This window comes from Cynocephalus volans, chromosome 16 (assembly GCF_027409185.1).
Source record: "Cynocephalus volans isolate mCynVol1 chromosome 16, mCynVol1.pri, whole genome shotgun sequence".
NCBI classification, from domain to species: domain Eukaryota; kingdom Metazoa; phylum Chordata; class Mammalia; order Dermoptera; family Cynocephalidae; genus Cynocephalus; species Cynocephalus volans.
In genome coordinates, this window is record NC_084475.1 from 19,146,600 (window position 1) to 19,169,828 (window position 23,229).

A 23,229-nucleotide genomic window follows, 5' to 3' on the forward strand; every position below is an offset into this window, starting at 1 on the left:
AGAAGTCAGTCACAAAAACCAGCAAGTGGGATTCCACTCATATCAAAGTCCAAAGTAATCTATAGAGACAAAAAGTGGGTTTGTGGTAGTTTGAGGCTGGGGTGGGGGGAGAAAAGGAGGTGATGAGGGCACAATAGCCAAAGGATGCAGGGTTTCTTTCTGACTGTAGTGATGGTTGCACAACTTGGAATATACTACAACCATTGAACTGTACATTTTAAGAGGGCGAACTGGATGGTGTTTGAATCATATCTCAATAAAGCCGTTAAAGAATAATGGATGCCCATAATAAAATATTTTAGGAAGTTAAAAAATGCATAAGAGAAAGAAGGAAAAAAATCTCTTATTATCCTCTCAAGGCAAGGGACAGAGCTTTTGACATAGCGACCAAGACACCCAGGGAAACAGCTGCTGCGAGCACAGAGGAAGGGAGAGAGGGCACCCATGGAATCTTCTGACCCGTCCCCTCCCTGCTGTATCTTACCCCCTGCAGTGACCTCCCCCCACCCGTGGCCAAGTCTTCTAACAGTTCATCTCCTAACAGACCTGCAAGGGTCTCTTCTCTTTGTACCTCCTAAGCATTCACTGGCTATTTACATTTCCCCACAAACAAAACCGGTCTTAATTTGTCTAATTTCTTTTCTGGCCTCCCCAATGGGAATGCATATGTAGCTCTTTCCTGGAAAGAGCCAAAGATCTCTTCTCTGAAATCTCCCACGGCACCCAACAGGGCTAGGCACCTGAATAGGTGCCCATGATGATTTTTGAATATTCTCAAGGGAAGGAGGAAAAGTCACGCATAACCTAAAACAGAAAGAAAAATCCTCCAAATCACGAATATTTCGATTTAGAATTTACTTTTATGATTAAATTTGGATTTTGGAATAATGCCAGTCTAGGGAAGTTGTCTTCTTTTTTTTCTTAAGCTTGTGATCTGACTCCTGCTTTCCCTAGGAGGTGTGGAGCACTGCTCCTTAACTTTCTGAGACAGCACTGTCTAGTATGGTGGCCACCAGCCACATGTGGCTGTTTACATTTAAATTTAAATTCATTGAAAGGAAATAAAATTTAAAATTCAGTCTCTCAGTTGCAGAAGCTACATCTCACATACTCAGCAGCCAGGGTGGCTAGGGACTGCCATACGAGATGGAGCAAACAGACCGTTTCCATCACTGTAGGAAGTTCTATCGGTCTAGTGGTTCTCAACCAGGGGTACCTGTGTGCTGCCACCACCAGGAACGTCTGGTGTGTATGGAGACCCTATAACTTGGGAGGGTGCTATGGCCTCTAGTGGGTGGAGGCCAAGGATACAGCCAAACACCCTACGATGCACAAGACAGTCCCCACAACAAAGAATGACTCGGCCCTAAATGTCGATAGTGCCAGGATTGAGAAATCCACTCTGGACTCCTGGGGTTCAGCCTCGCTGGGCAGGTAGAAAGAAGCAAAGGGAAATAACTTTATTTAAGAATAAAAGCATGAAAAAAAGAGATGCAACCATAAACAAAATGTGGTCTATCTATACAACAGAATATCATTCAGCCTCAAAAAGGGGCTGGCCGGTTCGCTCAGTTGGTTAGAGCATGGTGTTGTAACACCAAGGTCAAGGGTTCAGATCCCCATACCGTCCAGCCACCAAAAAAAAAAAAATAGGAAGGAAATTCTAACACATGTAATGTGGATGAACCTTGAAAACATTATGCAAAGTGAAATAAGCCAGACATGGAGGACAAATACTGTAGGATTCCAACTGTATGAGGTCCTTAGAGTCGTCAAATTCAGAGACAGAAGAAAGTACAAAGCGGGCTGGTCTGGAGACGGTGAGTTATCTCAGCTGACGGTTCCCGGTCAGTTACAGGCAGAACCCCCTGTTCTACTCCTCCCTGTTCTCCTACTGCACTTGCCTCATCTTGAAGAAAGACAGACAGAAGAGTGGGGGTTGGAGAAGGGACAACGGGGAGCTGGTGTTTCATGGGGACAGAGTTTCAGTTTGGGAAGATGGAAAGTTCTGGAGACGGATGGCAGTGATGGTCGCACAACCATGTGAATGTGTTTAACGCCACTGGACTGTGCACTCACAAATGGTTAACATGGTGAATTGTTACGTATATTTTACCAGCATAAAAAAAATAAATATAATAAACCAAAGGGTCAAGTAAGTATCAGACATATAACACCAGAGTCAAGCAAGGTTTCCCTGCCCTGTAAATTTCCAGCGTCCTACATCTGCCTCCCTTTTAGGAACAAAAGGCAAAAACGCTCACCTCTTGTGTCTACCAATCTCAAATGTCCTGTGAATACTGCCTCTCCCAGTCACATCGGTTCTGCTGTTCTAACAGGGAGGAACGACCTTGGCACAGAGGTGACACTCACTAGGAATTCTCTGATGGGAAAAGGTGGTGAGGGCTGGGGACTTCTGGACAGCACCATTCATGGTGTCAGGGCTCTGTCCTGCTGCCTGCCCGCCCTGGCAGCCAGGAGATGAGACCTGGACTGTGCGTAAGAACGGTCCCCGCTCCGCACGGGCTCCCAAAGGTTCTGCCCATACACACCTGCGATGAGATATTCCTTCTTTCCTCCAACGTCCAGCGACACCCCACACACTGCCGAAGAGGGGGCCGTGTAGATAAACTCTATATCCTTGTCAGGTCCTTTGAACATCTGGAGAGACAAGGATGAAGAAATGTAAGCAGAAAAGAGACGTACAAGTGGCGAATTCTGTTCCCATCCTGAGCACCCCGGGGTGGCCCACCTGCGGTTCTGCTGGCACGGAAAACAAGGACAGAAAAGCCGAGTCAGGTAGATCAGAGGACGGCCATTCCTATGGCAGTGATTCTTTGAAGTCACTGGTTAATGTGGCAGATTTCATCAGGTGGGCACAACGCTGTCACCTGGAGGGGACTTTCCCAGACAAAACACTTCTGCCCTCACCCCCATCCTCAATGAGGTTATTTCAGAGTCTCAGGGGAGGGGCGTGCGCATCTCCAGGTGACTCTGCTGGTCAGGGAGGACCACGACCTTTGTATATTTCTAGGAATTTTACCGAAGCATTGGCTACTTGACAGGGTGAGAACAGGAGGCACCCTGGAATTGGGATGTAGCCCCATGGGCAAGGGGGGTTTCGTTTCTCAACATCTGGTTAACTTCCAGCCTTTCAGGAATACACTTGCTGTCCAGGCAAAGACGGGCATCTTTGCAGCACCTTGGGAGGGTACTTTTTTTTTTTTTTTTTGGAGAGTTTCAATAAGCAAACCCACATGGAATGCTATCGTCCCTAATATGATGACAAACCAGCTTTTCAAGAGCTACGTGCCAACTGCACCGAGAAGGTATGTGGATGGCAGTGACCACGTACTGTGTTACATGTGACATCATTCATCAAAGAGCTAAATGCACCTCCTCGGTGTCAACAGCTGTCCTTTTGTGACCCCTTGAGGAGGTCCCAAGAGCAAATTCTCTTTCAGCTTCATAAATAAAGAGACCTTGGTTCTGAGAGACTAGGTCACCCCCTTAAATAAGTGACATAAATATAATGATTCAGCATCACTGGCCTTCTGATAACATTTATATTCTGCTACTTTTTATTTTGGTGACAAAATTAACAGCTACAGCATCAGCCCTTCCTGCCCCATGCTGGGTCGTGTCCTTTCAGCTTCCTGACCTCCCCTGTGTGTTTTTTTTCTTAATTTTTTTTTTGGACAGTTTTTTTATTGAAACATAATTGATTATATATACTTGTGGGGTACAGATGTGAATATCAATACATGTGTACAATACATGGTGATCAAATCTGGATAATTAGTGCATCATGTTTACAAAACGTAATTGATCTTTGTGACCCTTAACCAATTTCTCGCTCACCCCTTCCCACCTCTAATAACAACTGTCCTCTATCGTTTTTGGAAGTTCGATGTGTTGTTGTGATTCTCCCTTCCTCCCTTTCTCCTCTCTTCTTCTCTATCCCCTGTGCATGCCTGGGTTCCTTCCCACATGCCACTGAACATGGACAACGCTCTGAAAAGCTACCAGCCCCCAGCGCCTGGGCCTGCAGCCCCTGCTCTCCTGCTGGACGGACCATCTTCCCAGTCAGCAGGCCATTCACAGTCCCCACCTCTTCCCACTTTCAGGAAGCTGCCCCAACCTACACCTGGCCACGGGAATCCTCCTCTTTTCCAAATCTGTCCTCCTCCTAGAATTTAAAGCAAACCAGGCAAACCTCAACCACGGGGACTAGGGTCACATTCCCACATCAGTCGTGGGCTCCTAGAGGCACCACGTCCTCGCAGCCTCAGAACCCCACGACAGCTCAGCCATGGAGAGGAGCCCAGGGAACATCTCAGTGATGCTACGGTGAACGTGGTGACTTAAAACGGAGGCTGTGCCACAGATTTATTATCCGCCCAAATAAAGGTAACACATTTCTGAAATCATTTAAATTGCTGGAAATATGCCATTTCCTCACAACTTTTCAGGCATTTATGGATTAAGGAAAATCGGATCTCTCTGCGGCTTGACAACCTTGCTTTCTGCCGCACGGGTTGCTGGGCCGTGTTCCAGGGACCCAGGCTCCCTGCCAGCCCGGCAGTCCTCCCACGGCTCTGCCCAACAGCGCCGCCCGGCTGCGGTCTGCGTTACCTTTATCTGCTTGATCTCATACTGAATCCTCTTGATAGGGTTGCCATAAATGTCATTTCCAGAGTCCACCTCCTTCTCACTGACCGCTTTGGCCCTAATCACTGCAAAACACAAAGACACAGAGATGAGGAATCCTCGAAAGGTGGGCCTGGCTCTGAGGAGCGGGGGCAAGGCGTCCAGGCCTGCAGGAGGCACTGGGGGGAGGGGCAGCAGCATGACAGGAGAGGGCCCACCCCTCCCCTCCCAGCATGAGGATCCAGCCCCAGCGTGGTGCCTGACTCCTGCACGCTGAGAGATGACACTCTAAGGCTCCGTGTCTTGTTCCATGATTCTTTAGTAAGAATGTTCTGTTGACAGGAGCCCAAACCAGAAGCTCAGAGACCCTCAGGACCAGGGCGGTTTCTGCAACAGTGGGAGGCAGTCACTGCTGTAACCGAAGCTGGTCTGCTGATGTCAGGCTTGACGCTTGTGACTTTTCTTCATTCTCCCCAGTGGGTATTTATTAGTGGCTGGGGGAGGCAGACACACAAGTTAACTGGCCTGCAGTCCTGCTCCTGTCTTAAGGATGGGATGTTCCTACCACCCTCCAGCCACAGCCTTGTTGGCAAACAGGCTTTTCCAGGCTAAGGGCAGAGGGGTAGTTACCTCCCTTAAAGGGGCCCAGTATATCTAGGTTTGGGAGTCTTGCATCTAAATGGGTCTAATGTTTCCCAGGAAAATGTCCTGGGAGTGAGAGGCAGGTCAGAACATTTTAATCCAAAGGCCCGGACTGAGTTAGGAAATGTCCACAGGCACAGCTGGCAGACCTAGGGGACAGATGCCAATGAAGGAGGCCAGACAGAAAGAAAAGAGGGTCCCAGACCACAGCCAAAGATGAAGGAGACGGGGTAGAGGTTGGGCTGGGAATATTGCGGAATGTTCTGGACCTGAGGCTGCAGATGGGCCGCACACCACAGAGCTTTCTCCTAGCAATTAAACCAGGACTCTGCTCCTCTCCTGGTAACCTGACGACATGTGGATCAGTAGTTCGTGCAGTCACATGGGCAGGGCCCGCCCTTTTTCCATTTTAAGGCTCATCAGCCGGTGTCATGGCCTGTTTTAATGGTGTTAAAAGCTTTGCCCTCCAAAACTCGGCTGTGCAGTGTCCCTCTGCGTAAGCGTTATGTTAGTGTGGATATGAGCAAGAACAGAGATAAGGGCTGAAGAGTGCCAGGCTCAAAGGTGCCCCTCCTCCACCCCCCAAGTGGTCAGCTCACATCTCTTCAAAACTCCTGGCCAAGCTGGCTGTTCCCACAGAGTCAGGGAGGCCCAGGCACATGGGTGATCCATCTACATCCATCTCCTGGATGCCCCAGGCTGGCCCCAGGGTCCCACCCCACAGCCCCACTGCCCCACCCAGGCTCAAACCCCATTGTTATTTCTTCTTCTGTTGGAGCTGAGTCATGCCTGGCCCAGGCCACATGTTCCTGTTTCTCAGCAAGAGCCAGGCCTCACCCTGAAAAGCCACATCTAGGAAATGCAGATTAGGCCACCCTAAAACAGAGGACTTTGTCCTTGGTGGCAGGTCCCCCTATTTCCAGTGCTCCCTTCCCCCGCCCCACTGACCATCCTGTCACCCACTGCCACCAGCTGTCTTTTTATCTTCATGTCCATTTCGCTCAAACATCTTCCCTGGCTGCCCATTGCCTTTGCCTAAAATACGAGACCCTTGGCAACCTGGTGCTAGCCAGTTGCCTTGGGTGATGTTGCCCCAAACCCCCACCCCAGATGTGGCTGTCCCACCAGTCCATAATACTCCCCCGCAGTGAATAAGCCCAGGTATATCCACACCTCTGAACAGGCAAGTTTCTTCTGCCCCAAATGCCATCTCCTTGTCCCTTCCTGGAGAACTTCTGTTCATCTCTCAAGACCCAGCTAAAATAGCCCTTTCCTGTCTTCCTCTGGGAAATCCTGTCTCCTGGAGCCCTTGGTATATTCCACATCTCTCATCCATTCTGCTGTAAACATCTGTACACCTGTCTGCTCAGAGCCCTGAGAGGTCCTAACGGGCAACAGTTACGTTCTAACTGCAGAACAGGTTGGTGAGCACTAAATGTGTGCCAGATGGAACTGAGCTGAATCTGACAACTTGCCACCCAGGTGCAATGCTGCACAAAAAATGTTTACACAAATCAATAACCATGTCAGTTTACCTCTGTCATAAGTTTGCACTTTGTGTAGCACTATCATCAGCTCAAAACCAACAAGCAAAGTTCACAGGAAACAACGGTTCCAGAAGGAGCAGTGAGCCAGAGTTCACTACAGCACACCTAGTTCTGCATGTTTTTTGGAAATTTCTGAAACTGCTTTTCAACAGGCCACTACTTGTACAGAGCTTAATGCATGATAGGTGCTCAATAAACACACTACTACTGGCAATCAGAAAATAAGCAAAAATTACTCCAAAACACCAAAAGGTTACTTTCTAACCATGCATTAAGGTTTATGCATTGTCCTCTTTCAAAAGCACCTAAGGCTCCCAGGCAGGATTGAGTCCTTCCTTCTTTGGAAGAGGCAGAATTAGAGACAGATTCGGCAGCAGCCACCTACCAGCTGTGTCATCTCAGAGAAGTTCTTCGACTTCACTGAGCCCCAGCTGCTCCCACAGTGTGGACATGGCATGCAGCGCCTGGCCCCTCGTGCACGTCCACTCAGGACGGCAGAACAAAAGCAGCATTGTGGAGAACGGGATGCATCCTCCTACCCATGTGGGTGACAGGTTTGGAAAGCACCGTCGCGCTGCTCAGATGGAGAGAGCCCCGCCCTGGCGAGTGTGCCAAAGAGACTCAGAGTCTGAACTGGACGCGGCTTCCGAATGTGCTTGCTTTGCCCTGGGCCTGCAGATCATCCACTTCCCTTTCTCAAATGACCAGGAAAAAAAACTAGTTGAATCAAGGCTCTAGGGCAGACTCCTATATAGGATTAAGACCAGGAAGTTAAATGGCACTGAGGCTGCCACACGCTTGCGGGGAAGTGGGGGTGGGGGACGAGGAGCAGCAGAGACTCAGAGAATCTCCATCTCCAACTGGGCTGCTCCAGTCTGTCTGTGGGGTATCTGAATTCTGGGTGGGAACCTCCTTCCCTACTTTGCAAAATGAGAGATTACATGAAGGAAAGAAATGAGAATCAAGAGGAGCAAAGAAGGACCGGTTCTATGGAAACCTTCCCTAAAGCACCAACACTCCCCGCAACGTGAGGGACAGAGGCTGAGCTGATAGTTTTTGCTCATGCACACCTGTTAGCAAGAGGGATCTGCACCACTGAACAGTTCAGATACCTGTCTAGCAAGAACAGCCGGTGAAGAAAGGGGTATGGGGTGAATCTTGCATGTAGAAGGCTCAGTGAAGCACCTTGCCTTGGAGGAGCATCTAATCCAGGCAAGAAAGACAGATGATGGACAGGAAAAGAGAAAAGCAGCTTCCCATTGCCAATGGCGGATAGAGAAGGAAGCAAAAAGGGCTCTCCAGAAGCACGTTTCTGCATCCATGGCAACGGCTATCACTATGAACTCTGGGATGGACCACTAGGATTTTAGAGGAAAGAAAGCCACTCCAAAGGACGGAGAGCCTCTCTGAATCCTGGCCACTTACAGAACAGGGCTGGGAAAAAGCAAAGAGATGAAGAATATGGGAAGAAATGAAAACCAAGGTGTGGGCACACGTGTACTGAATACCTACTATGTGCTGGGCCTGGTGCTAGGCACCGGGGCGGGGGTCAGCCCACGTCCTGCCCATGCCCCCGGGGAGCGGGCCACTCTGCTCCACCACCCCTCACCCGAGGAGCCGAGGTAGCAGCAGGAGGGGGAGTCTTTACAAAGATTCTTGTTCTACCTGCTTTGTGCCCCCAAACCATGGCCTCTCCCTGAGTGCCTCTGATTTTGTTTTTTCTTCTTCCCCTTCTGCTGTTAACACAACATCTGGGTTTGAGATCAAAGAGAATATGCTGGCTGATGAATTCACCGCCAGATGCTGGCTACCGGAATGCACAACCGTTCCCTTAATTCAAAGCACACACAACCGCAGAGCCCCCGCCCCTCAGCCAAGGACACCGCACGATGTCACTTCCCTCAGCAAGCAGCCCGCAAAAACAATCCTGCATGCACCTGGCAGACTGGGGATGGAAAAGAACTGGGTGGGTGGAAAGTCAAGGTCACGGTAGGTGATCCAAAGAGGAAACTGTGAGAATGATAAGCGCCCAGAAGCTGAGCCCCTGTCCTCGGCGGGGAGCAAACAGTGAGGGGGCTTGCTGCAAAACTTGGGTGTCACGGGCACACGCTGTGGCAATCTGTTGAGCTCACTCAACAGATTCCAACCGTGACCAGCCCTGAGCCGAGACCCTGAAGCTCCCGAGGCACGGGGCTCTCCTGTCCCTGTTCTCCCTCCTCCTGCTGCCACCAACACAGGGGCCCACATGTGTCCTCCAGTCACCCCCACACACCCCACCAACATCTTCTGAATCCTACTGTATCCATGGAAGTTCCTAGGGAAAACAAGACAAGCCGTGCCCATGATTGACAGGGAACCAGACCCTGAAAGAGAATGCCCTAAGCAGCGGTCTTACTTCATGCCGAGTTCTCTTACCTTGCTGGGGCCCAACCACTCTCTGCAGGGATCCCATAAGCTACACATGCAAATACACCCTGTAGGAGGCCATTTCCCATCTAGGCACTCTGCCGGGGCACAGGCTCCCAACCCCGGTGCCCAGGTGAACCTGCAGATAGAAGACCCAACGTCTAGACATTCCACCTCGCCCAGGTGCTCCACACGCTCTGACTGCGCAATTGTCAGAGGTACAGGGATCTCCAGGAAAACATTCGTTTAAACACAAAGTCAAAATGTAGCATTGGGTCATTCGAGCCTTTCGTGGGCACTGACTCAGAGACTGAGAGGATTTGCTCAGCATCGCTGGAGGGCACCCTCTGTGGCGCCCACAGGAGGAGCATGTGCAGGGAAAGTGCCTCCCTCCGCACTACCTTACTCACGGCCCTAGGAGAAATGCCCCGTGGTCCTATGTTAGGCCACCCGGGGCAGGGATGGGGGACTTCGACTTCTCAGCACATTTGCCAAATATCCTACTGGCCGAAACCACAAGCAGGTGGGGGTCATTCTGATGCTGTGGCTGGGTCAGAGTCAACCCAACCACGGGGGCCAGCTGTGAGGGACTCTGCACTTCTCAGATGCAAATGGAGGAACCGCAGGCCTTAGCTGCAAAGGTCATTCCGTCCACCTCATTGTCTCTGGGTAGAATTACATGCCAACCATGTCAGAGGAATTCAAAAAGAACTCTTCTCTCCCACATGAAACCCAACCTCCTCTTACACAGACGGCCTTTGCAGGTGTGCTTGGCTTCACTGGCTCATTTGGAGAGGACCATCAGCTCCCACTCCTTTTGTCTAAAATCACTGGGGGGGGGGGGGGTGCCACGAGTTTTGACACTGACACCCTCGAATCAGACACAGTTGGCAGACTCCTCAGCTGCATTTGGCAGCTGGCCGGTATGGGGATCCGAACCCGACTTGGGTGTTACAAGGCTGTGCTCTAACCAACTGAGCCAACCAGCCAGCTCCTCACCTGCATTTGGGATGAGGGCCACTTGTCTCTTTCGGGTAGATGTGACGGCACCCTACAGCTGCCTGACCTTTGAATCTTGATTAACTTGTACAAACTCCTGCTGAGGGTGGGCCTGGGGCCCCTCTGTCCCAGCTGCCCATGAACCCTCAAGGTCAGTCTTGAAAGGCATGCGGTGCCCCACCTTCCAGTCCTCCTGTCTACACGCTCAGCAGGGAGACAGGTGTCCAGCAACACGGCTTGGGGCTTTGCCTTATGACAGCTATAATAAAATGGTTCTACTTTTCAGGACCCTCCTCTCCAATTGTTGTGGGATCCCCACATGCTTGGATGTAACTAAAACTCTCACTGGGCTTGGCAGGGAGGGGCACAGTGAGGACCACTGGAAGTGATCTATTGGGACAGCGCCTGCTTCTTTTACCACGGTGAGCTGACCTTGCCAGCTGGAGGGGCAGACACCACCACCAGCTCACCGCCAGGAACAGGCAGATAGACGGTGATGGAGAAAGGGGGCCATGCTCATGCAGACAGCAGACCAGCTCCAATGCCAGGTGGAGGCCCAGCCCCTCTGCACAGAATCGCACGTGGATGCAGGATGTGGTTGAGAAGTAGGAGGCGTCACAAGGAATTCAAGGTGTCCATGCTGGTGTGGCGCCCAGAAGTCTGTGGGCGCATCCATCCCCACCTGTCGCCTCTGCCTCGTGTCCACCTGGCCCCTGCCCCCTCCCCGAGGGGGACAGTCATGTGGGCTTCAACCGAGCACTGAGCTCTGCCCTTCCCTGGCTCCTCCATGCCCAGCCCCTTTCAGTCAGGGGTGGAGCAGACCTCCTCCAAGTTTGCTCATTTTATGGGAAGGAGGAAAAAAAGGGGCCCCGTTTAGTAATTAAAAACAGCCCTGTGGTGCTGGGTGGGACCAAGGGCTTCTTTCTCCCCTGCAGCAGCTGTGAGACCAGACTCCCCCTCGGGTCCCCGGCAAGCTTCCTCGATCCCAGAGCCAGCAATCGGGCCTTTGCGGGAGTGGGAAAGACCCAACAGATGGGGCGTCCCGGGAAGCTCCAGCCAGCGGCCCTCCAGCTCTGGGGCGGAGCTGCGCCTGTGCAGGGTGAGGACAGGACTTGGCCAGCGTGACTCGGGCCTGGGTGAGAAAAGCCTGGAATGATAACTACTCAGAGCAGATGGGTCTGGGGTGGGGTTGAGGGTGGGGTAAGGGTAACAGGGGTGCATGACGGAGATCAGGGGGCAGCAGGACAGCCCCAGCCTGGGCCAGGCCACCCACGAGCCTGGTACCTGGGGATGTGCCTGGCCTGCCCAGCGCGGCTCCCTACCCTGCTGCTCAAGATTCTAGCACGTACACGTGAGCGGCTGTCCGCTGGATGCGCATCTCCATGGAGACTGGCTCTCCCATCCCCACTTCCTGCCCAGTGGCTTTGGCTCCACGAGGGAACGACATCCATAACAGTGTTTCAGCTGTGCAGAGAAAAGCCGCAGCACCGCGGCCCAGTCTTCCAGCTGTCCTCCCAACCCCCCAGCCCCTGCCCCTTCCCTCTGCAGCCCTGGTGGGACCCCTGACCCACTCCCTGCCACCCTTCCTCCCTTCTCCCTGGGGGCCAGAGCCTTGGGCTCCAGCCCTCCCCACTCACATGCTGCTGAGTCATTTGAAAAAAATGCACCCGATCCTGGGAGGCTCTGCTGAGAACAGTGCGGCTTTGTGGAAGGGACTGCAGCTCTGCACTTTCTCTGCCAAGACTCTGCAGAGGAGCCAAGCTCAGCCCTGCCAACCCCAAGCTGGGAGCCCGGAGCGGGGGCAGGGGCAGGAGCGGGGCAAGAGGCAGAGGGAGCCTGGAGAGCTGCAGAGGGAACCCCTACCCGCAGGCCGAGGATGGGGCCATGCAGCAGCTCAGAAGTAAGAGGCGGCAGCCCAGGGCACTGTCCTCACACTGCTGCTGGTGGGCTGCGTGACCGTGGGCAGGTCACTGTTCCTCTCCAGACCCAAGCCCTAGCTTGTGCGTGGGACCCTAAGGCATGTGGCCTGTGTACTGAACCCAAGTTGCTGTCTCTCTCAGGAGACACGAGACAGGGATGTGTGAGCCAAAGTCCCAGGGCCCACGTGGAGAGTGGGGTGCTGGCAGCTTGTGTCCCCACTTCTCTTTTTAGCTGGCTGGTGAAGGGATCGAACCCTGGACCTTGATGTTATCAGCACCGTGCTCTAACCACCCGAGCCAACCGGCCAGCCCTTCCTCTTTCTATTCCTGATTATCATGACTTTGCAGAGACTGACCCCCCAGCCTCTAGAGCTGGTCGTGGGAGGCAGTGTGCGGTCAGCCACCCTGTCTCCAGACTGCACAGGGCTACATATCCACCCTCCTTTCCATCACAGAGGGCTGAGTGGAGGCAAGAGGCCACCCAGTCTTCTCAGGTCTTGATGTAACCTTGTCATTTTCCGCTCCTTGGAAGAACTACTGTAGGCCAGAGAAGGCCCCCTGCCCCACAACCCCAACTTTAAAAATCCTGTTTTCCCATGCCTTACAAGTCTGAGGTCCTGGAGGTTAGCGTGTGCACACTGGGCAGAGGAGGGGAGAAGTGAGCAGAGAGAACAGGGACCCCCAGAGCAGCACCCCAGACTGGGGGGTCTCGTCCAAAACCGATGAGCGCCCAGCAGGTGCGGGAGTCGGCCATACCCACAGGAGGTGAACCCTGTTCCTGCTTCTCTCGTCCTGGCACCTGTCGGACGCTGCTGACCGCCCCGCCCTATAGACTGCTGACCTTAGCAGTAGGGACACCCGTGCAGCTGTGTCCCCTGCAAACCACCTGGGTGGCCACGGAGACCTTCCTGATTCCCTGCAATTTGGGGAAGGATCCAGAAGCAGAGATGCAAGGAAGTGACATAAGACAAAAGTTCTAGCAAGTGCAGAGTAAGACAGGAACAGGGAAGTTATCCCCCCAGTGTGGGGGCAAATGCACAAAACCAGCACAAAGCTCTAGAAGACACAGTGTTCAGAGAGAGAGGACCCGTGGGGGGACCCTGGAAGTGCTTTGGGAGGATGAAGACAGACATGGGGTACTCCCTGTCCCCTGGCAGTCCTCTGTGGAGACCTTAGACCTTCTAGGAGCTGCACGCCCTTTGGGGTGGCACTGCACCAGAGGCTTGCAGGTGGAATGGCTTGCAGGTGGAATGGCTTGTGGGGCTATGATGTCAGTCCAGGCCAGAGCCCCAAGCCTGACAGCACAGCAATGTGTAGTGCCTGTTGCTTCAGGGAGGATTTAGAGATGCCAGGCAGGCAATGCCACGGGCCAGGAAGTGTCCCCACCTGAATATACCTGTGCCAAGAGCAAAGGTGGTGGTGAAGGGAGATGGCTCGAACCTGGCACAAAGGGTAGGAGGTGACAGCCAAGGCTCAGGAGGAAGCACAGGCATTTAACACATTGCCCAAGTCATCAGGCCATCATCAGGTGGCACAACCTGCGTCCTCTCCACAACATTGAGCTGGCTCCCAGTGGAGGCTCCCGGGTGCTTGGTATGGGGTGAGTTGGTGGGGAAGAGGCTGCCCCAGGGCCCTTTGCACTACAGTCCAGCCCTGTCAAGGTGACCGAGAGGGGAGCCAAGACAGAGTCTGTGGGACCCCCAAGTCCCCTAGGGAAGGTGATGGTAAGTTACCCATAGAGAATCCTGGAGGGCTGTTTTATGATCCAAACCACTGGCCCATCCCCTTTCAGCCTTCTGCAGGAGGTCAGGGGGCCAAGGGCAGGATGTCTCGTCCTGCTGCCAGGGGACAGTGTAGGTGTGACTGTCCAGGCAGAGATGAGTCACCCTCCATGTCTAGCGGCCCGTCCCCCACACCTACTTTTAGCTCAAGTGTGGCCAAGAAGAGGTGATTCCTCACCTAGAACACACGGGCCACAAACACCACCTTTGAAAATGGAAACAAACATAACCCACTCAAAGCTAGGCTCAGCCCTTCTTTAGACTGTGGCTTCCAGGCTAAGTCAGGAAGATCCCAGTTACTCAGTGCTGGGTCCCAGGGTGGCCACAGCTTTAAACCCACAACACGCTCTCTGCCTTCTCAGAGCTGATGCTACAGTAAGACAACTGCACTCCAGGTTGTCTTGTAACATGCAAGGCTGAGCATCAAGCCAGGTACCAGGTGGGCTCAGGGGATGTGACGATGTCCCGCCTCCCAAGTAACATTCATCTGTCTTATGAATAACAGCAGCCCTCAAGATGCCAGGATTTTCCTCAATCGTGTTGGGCTTGGATCAGTTGTTGAGTGGCTTTGTAGCCCTAACCTATGACATTCTGGAAGCAGATAATAAAAAGAAACCAAACATTTTCTCTACTTAACCTAAAGTGGGAAAGCCACAGACAGCAGACAGAGACACACATGGAGGAAATGTGCAGTGGTCCAGGGCTCCTCACCAAGCTCTTGATTTCAGAACAAAAAAAGCCTGTGGGATGTATTGCCGTCCCAACCAAATGAGCATGTTTGGTGGTTCCGTGACCTTGATGTTCTCCAGGAAAGCTGGGCTCAGGTTTCTCAGAGTCCGCACCCTGGGTCCATGTCTGACACCTTGTCGTGGGTCTCACCCCTCGCCAGCTGTCATTGCACATTTTACTTCTGCGTTACCCTCCACTAGAATGTGAGTCCTGTGCGTGTTGTTCACTGTTTATCCCCAGGGACAGGCACAGTTTCTGGCACTCAGATCAACCTTATTAGGGGGAAAAAAAGTGGAAATTGGAAGGAAAAGAGCAATGAATGGGATCTTTCCCACATCTACACCTACATCCCAGCTGTGGTGTTCAAAACTTCCAAAGCCCCTTTTAGTTTTTTTAAATTGGTGCTAAAACCCGGGATTAAACAATTTCTGGTGCCAGAACTTTGGATTCAAATGCATCAGGGATATAGCCCTCTTTTCAGGAATATGCACAAAACAAAGAAGCCATGACCCTGGAAAGAAGGTGCAGGTAGTCACAGGGTGATGTCATCCTGCAGCAAAAATGAAGCGTGATGCCTTGTACAACATGGATGAATGTCAGTGACTGTGCTGAGATAAAAAAAGAAAGAAAAGATCCCAAAGACCACATGTGATATCATTTTCATAAAGCGCAAAACCAAGTAAAACTAAATACTGTAATGTTTAGCATACGTATATGACAAAAGGTAGGGATTAGCCCCAAGTTCTGCAGGTACTTCTCCAAGGAGGAGGCAGGGACACAGAAAAGGGAACTAGTGTGCAGATGGAAGATGGTTTTGGGTTTGGGTTTGGCTGGTGGGCTCACAGTTGGTCATTCTATTGTCTATGAAATATGCATGCCATGGTTTGAATGTCCCCTTAAAAACTCACGTGGAAGAGGCCGGCCGGTGGCTCACTCGGTAGAGTGTGGTGCTGATAACAGCAAGGCCATGGGTTCGGAGCCTATATAAGGATGGCCGGTCGGCTCACTGGCTGAGCGTGGTGCTGACAACACCAAGCCAAGGGTTGAGATCCCCTTACTGGTCATTTAAAAAAAAAAAAAAAAAAACAACTCATGTGGAAGCTTAATTCCCAATGTGGCAGTGTTGAGAGCTGGGGCCTTTAGGAGGTGATTGGAAGGACTCTGTGCCCTGATGAATGGGTCATGCACTCATGTATGGATGGGTCATCACAGGAGTTGAACTGCTGGCTTTATAAGAAAAAAAGACCTGAGCTGGCACGTGAACATGTTCATGCCCCCTCAGTATGTGGAGCTCTGTGCCATGTCAGGATTCTGCAGAGAGTCCCCACCAGCAAGAAGGTCCTTACCAGATGCACCCCCTTGACCTTGGACTTCTCAGACTCCAAAACTGTAAGAAATAAATTTGTTTTTTAAATTACCCAGTTTCAGAACTCTGTGATAAGCAACAGAAAACTAAGACATAAGATAAATAAGGCCAATGAATGGAGCCATGATACCAATGTATCGTGACCAAATAAGACTGATCCAGCTCAAGGTATGAGGTCCAAGGAAGGAAGGAAGGAAGGAAGGGAAGGAGGGAGGGAAAGGAGGAAGACAGGCGTGCTCAGGAACTGTCCCAGTCCAGGGGTCAGCAAACTACGGCCAAGGGCCAAATGCAGCCCACCACCTGTCTTTGTAAACTGTCTTTTGGAACTCGGCCAGACCCATTCATTTGTGTTACCAGTGGTGCTCTGAGTTGAGCAGCAGAATTGAGGCACTGCCACAAAGACTGTATGTCCAGCAAAGGCTAAAATTTTTATCTGGCCCTTTGCAGAAAAAGTTTATCAAGCCCCTGTCCCAGTTCCTAAGTCTGCAATTGGCAGAAAAATCTCCCCAGTGTGGGGTCTCCATGGCTGCCGTGGCTGCTAGGGCAGAGGGGTAAAGCTAGTGGGTAGGAAACTGACCAGAACACCCAAGCCCCCCACCACTGCCAGCCCCAGAGAGAGTCACCCAGCAGGGCCAGGGTGGCCATCCTTCTCTCTCTCTCTCAAATTAAAGTTATAAGAATGTTATCAAGTGGTGTACTATTAAATGATGTGGGGTCTGTCACTTAGAAAGACTAAGGGGTTTTAATTCAATCCCTCTGCAAATGTCTCAGCCAGCGCTAAGCAACAAATGATGTATCTTTTGAAACTGTGCCCATCTGACCTTGGATGCCCCTGAAAGTCCAGTTTTATTCGGCTAAAACATCTATAGTGTTTAATTGAACTGGAGTTTCCATCTGAGTCAGTGACCCATGAAAACAGACTTAGCTCTGGGAGACACACGTGTGGTATGTGGACAAGGCCCGCCGACTGCATCCCACACGGGTTCCTGTTTTTGTGGGAAGGAGTGTTCCCCAAGGGGACTTGGTTTTAAAGGGAAGACTAGGGACTGAATTCCTGCAGGGGAACTGGCCCTGCAGGATGGTCTAACGTTCCAGAGGCCTGCTGGCTTCTGAGGGGACGACGCAAACACAGAGCTCAGACTCTGCATAGGCGTCAGCAGCGATGTGTTTATCATGGTGGGACTCGCCTTTAACACACGCTCTGAAACTCCTGCAAGCGCTTCCTGGCTTCATCAAGAAACTTCTGGTGCAGCTTGTTCTGCTCCAGGATCTGCTGTTGAAGGTCATGAATCCTCTGACTGTGCTTCTCGACGTCTTCGTAGTCGAGGACGTCGGTGCCCGGCGGGGAGGCAGCCTGGAGCGCGTGCACTCTTTGCCTTTCCTGGTCTCTAACGGGGTAAGACTTCATGTGGGCCAGGCGTGCCCTTCTCCGTTCCCTTCTCTCTTCCTCCAGCTCAGCCTTGTAGTGGATCTCCAAGCTCATGTTGGGGTGTTCGGTTTGTTCAAGCAATTCCAGCTGCTCTTGCCTCCTCTGCTCCTTCTCCGTCTTTCGCTTCTGCCTGGAGGACATCAAGCCAGCTCTGTCCGCCGGTGCTTGCAGGTGCAGCTGAACTGAGCCCTCCTGCAGGGCGGCCAGTGTGGGGGGCTCTTGTGTGGATCCTGTGTCCCCCGAGAGTGAGTCCTCTTCACTGATAAATACTCCTGTCTTGGGAGATGATGCTTGACTTCCATCCTTAAACATGGCCTTGGTCATCTGGTGGTATTTTTGGTTCTCCATCTTGCCTAGAAACTTTTGCAAGCTGGTTTTGGATGACGTCTGGTGGGCCTGCAGCTCTGTGGACTCCACAGCGGGCATTCCTTCCATATCTCCTGCTCTCCCCTCTCTCGGGGTCTCTCCACTTTGTTCCTGCAGCTCCGATGGGGCCTGTTCTTCATCGGGGTTCTGGTCCTCCCCGGGCCTTGACTCAAGGTGCAAACTCAGGTGTTTTTTCAGCTTTCTGTTTATATTAAACAACTCTTCAAAGGCAAATTCAAGCTCTTTCTGCCACTCGGTCTTGTCCCTGTGCTTGCACTGAGACACCTGGGGCACAGAGCCCCTTCCATGGGTGAAGCCAACTGGCCATAGCTGTTCTAGGTCTTTCCATATGCCCTCGACACTTGGATCCCGAGAGCTGTTTTTCAAGCCTTGAACAAAAGGAACCTTCCCCTTTCGCAGTTGCCTCCTCCCCTCCTGGGCTTTCTGTTTTTCCTTGATTCCCCCTGCAAAGGCCAAGAGTGGATTTAGCTTCTCTAGGTCCATCCCTCTGCTCACCCAAGGGTCAACGGGATGGCGGCCACCACCGGTCCTGGTTGAGGGTGCCCGTTTTCCTTGACTCCTCTCGGGGGGTCTCGGGGGAGGGTGAGTCAGGCCCATGGCTTTCAAAGCTCCCTGCTTCTCTGAGCCCACGGCTCTCTTCTGGGACTTGGATGGCCAGGCTGATCTGACCGGCTCTTCCATGTGGCCCCTCTTCTCTTCTCTGCTGGCTGCTCTGTGCTTCTCCTTGGCTCTCAGGGGTCTTGTGGCTCCTTTCTGGACAGGCTCCTCTGAGTCAGGTTCTTTTTCCATTGCCTGTCCTCCTCCCCCTCCACCTAACAGATGTGCTAACGGCCTCTCCGGGTCTCTGACTTGCTGGTGTTGGGCCTCTGGCCACTCTTGCCTCAACTCCTTGGCTACGTGCTGGAGGGGCTGGCTTTTCCACTGCTGGATGTCTGGTCTTTTCTGCAGAGTGACATCTCCTTTTTCTCTGGCTTGTAGTAATTTGTGCTTCTGCCTCAAAAGTAAGGCTTCGTCATCAGGACTGGAACTCCGCCGAGTGGCTCTCTCCACGTTTCTTCTCATTTCTGAGAGCTCTGCACACACAGCTTCCACGGGAAGGTGGTTGGAGCCCAGAGCAAAGGGTTCAAGGGGCCCCAGGCCTGAAGAGCCACAGGTGCCAGGACTGTCCCACAGCAAACCTACAAGGACAGGAGGCCACACGCTGCTTCCTGGAGCGTTCCAAGGAGAGTGAGCGATCCCCTGGAGACAAGTGCACATGGGAATCTCAATGTGGGGACAGACCCTAAAACATGCCCTCCAGATCGCTCCCTGACCCCTGCCCACCAGGGCCCATGCCCTGCCTCCCAATTCTGATTCCCATGCCTTTGACAACAGCCTGCACGGAAATTGTTCTCAAGGAGATGTGGTTTTGCTTTCCAGGGGACATTTGGGAAAGTCTGGAGATGTTTCCTGGTGTCACAGGTAGAAGGAATAGGTGCTGCTACTACTGGCCTGTGGGTGGGGGGAGGCCAGGATGCTGCTAGACATCCTATAATGCACATGATGGCCACCTGTGACAGAGAATGATCAGCACACATGTCAACAGCGCTGAGTCTGAGAACCCCTCCCAAGGAGGCACATATTAGGACTCAGGAGGTGCGAGGATGCAAACGGCAGCTCTGGAAACAAATATTGGGATGAGCAAGGTGGAAGTAGAGGAGGAAGTCTGGCCCTCTGGAGGAAGAGCTGCTTATAAATGAAAGGAGAAAAGGGTGAAGGGAGGGGCCTGCTCAGCAGGTGTGTGCAGGTGTGTGCAGGTGTGTGCAGCTGTGTTCGTATGTGCAGGTGTGTGCATGTTTGATACTTGAATCCGATACAAACCAAACAGAGAGGAAGATAAGCTGGTATCACCTCTCTTTTGATGATTCCCAACTCTCTTCTTGTGTAATTATCAGAGGAGGACACTTTGGGGTCTCTTTGGCATCAGGGAGGGACCCGTGCTTTGTCAGACCTTCCTAGGCAAGGAGGGATGTTTACACCGAGAGCACGGCGTCACGTCTGTGGCCACTTATAGCTGATGCCAGAAACAGCCAGATTTGTGAGACAAAGGAGCTGCTTCCTGGACAGCTGCAGTCAACATGACGCCCCTCAACCACCCTGTCTCTTCTTTCATTTTAGTCTGCGTGGAAACAGGCTAAGCAATTTGAGCCAAAAGTAGTCAGAAAACAATACTGTGTCGATCTTACAGCCAACAGTAACCGTGCAGGCTGTCCTCTGAGCACCTGACACATATTACTTCATCTTTTTGGCACTAATCCTGCGAGGTAAGGAGCTATTATCGCCCCTGGTTCACAGGTGGGGAAACTGAGGCAGAGACAGATTTAAGAAACTTGACCTGGATCACATAGCTGGCAAGTGGCAGAGAAAGGCTCTCTGCTGCTCGAGGAGATGACAGTGCCTCAGCTGGTTACACTGCCATGGGCTTTGACTTGTATCTTCTGGTGGGAGGTCCTTGCACCTCTGGGTAAATCGGATTATGCACTTAGACTCATACACTTAAAACACACTTAAAACAGTGGTTAATACTCTACCAGTCTGCCAATCACCACGAAGAGCAAGAGCGGAGAGGGAGAGAGAGGAAGCTGGGGCATTAAATGCAGTGATTGAGATTTTCAACAAAGGCATCACAGCAATTCAATGGGGAAAGAATAGTTTCCTTCTTTTCAACAAATGGTGCTGGGACAGTTGGATATCCAACATGCAAAAAAAGAGGAATGTACACCCTTACCTCCTACCATACGTAGAAATTAACTCACAATGGATAACAGACCTCCATGTAAGGTCTAAAACTATAGATGCTTAGAAGGAAACATAGGTGTATATTCATGACATTGGGTTAGGCAAAAATGTCTTAGATACAATACCAAAAGCACAAGCAAGAAAAGAAGAAATCGATAAATGGGATGGCATCAAAATCAAAAATCTTCGTGCTTCAAAAGACATTATTAATAAAGGGAAAGAAAAAAATGGAACAGGCTGGAGGTAAATATTTGCAAGTCACATATCCAACAAAAGACTTAAACCCAGAATATATAAACAACTCTCACAACTCAATAAGACGACAAATATTCCATTTAAAAAATAGGTCAAAGATTTAAATAGACATTTCACCAAAGAAGATAGACATATACCTGACGCAGCATATAAAACCACGATCACCAGCAAGAGTCATTAGGAAAATGCACATTGAAGCTACCATGAGACAGCACTTCGCAGACACTAGGACGGCTGGAATTAAAAAGACAGTAACAAGTGTCGGCGAGAACTGGGACCTCTTACACTGCTGGCAGGAACGTAAAATAGTGCAGCCATTTTGGAAGGCAGTCTGGCAGTTTCTTAAAAAGGTAAACAAAGACTTGCCACATGACCCAGCAATTCCACTCCTAGGTCTATTCCCAAGAGAAATGAATGCATGTGTCCACAGAAAGAAATGGGAGCTCAGAGAGGTTAAATAACCTCACTGGGAAGAGTTGGTTTCAATCTGGGTCTCAGATGCCTAAGACTGAGCTTTTCCCAGAACTGGGAATGGCCACAGGAGTGTCCAAACAGGTGGGGAGGGGTCTGGGCTGCTGGGATTGTCCCATTGTCTTGGAAGACACTTGGAGAGAACGGGGCTAATCACACCCCAAGATCTAAAGTCTATTTCTGTATCTGGAGCCACTGGCTGACAGCCTTGCACAAGCCTCTCTCACTCTTGTAGTGCCCCCAGCTAGCTCAGGGACCTCATTACACCTGTGCCATGCCCACTGGGGTGGACACCCCAGTGCCACAGACTTGGTTTTCCTGGAGACATGTGCATGGATAAAAACTTAAACACTCGGCAGAGATCATTGGGATAAAGTCCAGAAAATCATAGTCAGCTCCACAGTTCAGCAGTTGACTCCCCTGCCCAACAACCATCAGCTGCACCCCTGCCATCCACCACATCCCTGTTCCCCCACGCTCTCACCTCTGAGCCCTTCCCTGCCTGCAGAGGACAGGGTTCACTTGGACTCATGGTAGTACTAGCAGGGAAGGGAACTAAAGCCTTGCCAAGCCTGAGGTGACCGGGGATGAACACCTGTCCATCTGTCCATCTGCTGAACAGACCCAGATGCTCACCTCTACCTGTGATGTCCGCCCAGCCCCCAGATGTCCCAGGCTCTCCCCAAACCTGCAAGACAGGTTGCCCATGACCTTGGTAGAAACACTTGCCAAAGACAAGGACAGTCACCCCTCTCGGAAACACCAGCCTTCCTGTTTGCTAGGCAGAACGTTCTGGACTGGGTGGGGGTCCCAGTGCTCCTCTGTCCCTCTCACACCCCCATACCCTTCACGTCCTCCCCTCAGGTGCAGACCCTCCCTACGGCAGCTGCACTTGGAGGAGGGTGGCACCAGAGCTTGGGCAGAACTGCATGGACACTGGGCCCATCCTCCTGTCTCGCCCTCTGTGACTGTGCACCTGGAGCCAGCCTGCAGCGGCCACGCCCAGGAGGCAGCTCAGACAGCCTCCCAGCAAGGGCAGACCCCCTGCCGAGAGGGGCCCTTGGCCTAGCAGCAGGGCCTGCAGGCAGTCCTCACCCCCCACAGGAGATGCCACAGTGTCTGAGGAGCCCGGTGGAGTCAGGAATAACGAGCATCACCACTGGAGGCTTAGGAGGTGCCCAGAACAAGGGCTGTGCGATCAGATGGGCTGGGTCCCCAGTCAGGTATTGCGTCCTGCAGTTAACCTGTGTGACCTTGTCCCCCTCATCTGCCCACTCCAGTCCACTGAGGCATGATGGGGTGCAAACAGCGTACACGCCAGTGCAGGACCCGCCACATGCTGTTCCTTGGGCAGGTACATCTTTGAGAGGCCTCGGGGTGGGCCTCTTAGAGGCGGACCTGCCCACCCTGGTTCCTGTGACAAAGACTCAGGCCCTCCAATGGTGGGGGTCGGTCGCAATGACGCTGCCAGGTGACCCCATGCATCACGATTGCCTGGGTTGAGTACACCCGCCACAGCTGGCCATCAGCATGAACTACACCTTGTTCACATGGACACCCAAGTCATCAGTGCAGCCGAGGGGAATGCGCCACACCCGGACACAGATGCATGCCAGCAAGCCTGACCTCTCAGAGACGATAGCAGCCCCTGATGCTGCCCCTCCCCTTCCTCCCATCATGAAGGGACCCTGACGGGGCAGTGGCCACCTTATCTCTCACTCGGGCTGGGACAGTCTCCACACACCGTATTGTTGGCTGGAATCCACCACAACGTGACCCAAGGGGTGACTGGAGCCCCTGGGACTGCGCAGCTTTGTAGATATTTAACCAAATGAGGCAATTTGTATGAAGAAAACAGGGTCAGATGGAG

The 23,229-nt window shown here is 52.1% G+C and overlaps 2 protein-coding genes across 2 annotated transcripts in view; both read right to left on the bottom strand.

The window, feature by feature from the left end:
• The window catches only part of TIMP2 (TIMP metallopeptidase inhibitor 2), a 52,883-nt gene that overhangs the window by 10,667 nt on the left and 18,987 nt on the right, over positions 1 to 23,229 (bottom strand). Inside the window, exons 2-3 of the mRNA XM_063081042.1 lie at positions 4,636 to 4,736; positions 2,553 to 2,661 (exon numbers count right to left, since the gene is read on the bottom strand). Coding sequence (XP_062937112.1) covers positions 2,553 to 2,661; positions 4,636 to 4,736 — 210 coding nt within the window. The remainder of the gene's footprint in view (positions 1 to 2,552; positions 2,662 to 4,635; positions 4,737 to 23,229) is intronic.
• Positions 17,229 to 18,932, bottom strand: CEP295NL (CEP295 N-terminal like). The gene has a single exon (XM_063080275.1). The coding sequence runs from the start codon at positions 18,915 to 18,917 to the stop codon at positions 17,229 to 17,231; it is 1,689 nt and encodes a 562-aa protein (XP_062936345.1). The 5' UTR covers positions 18,918 to 18,932.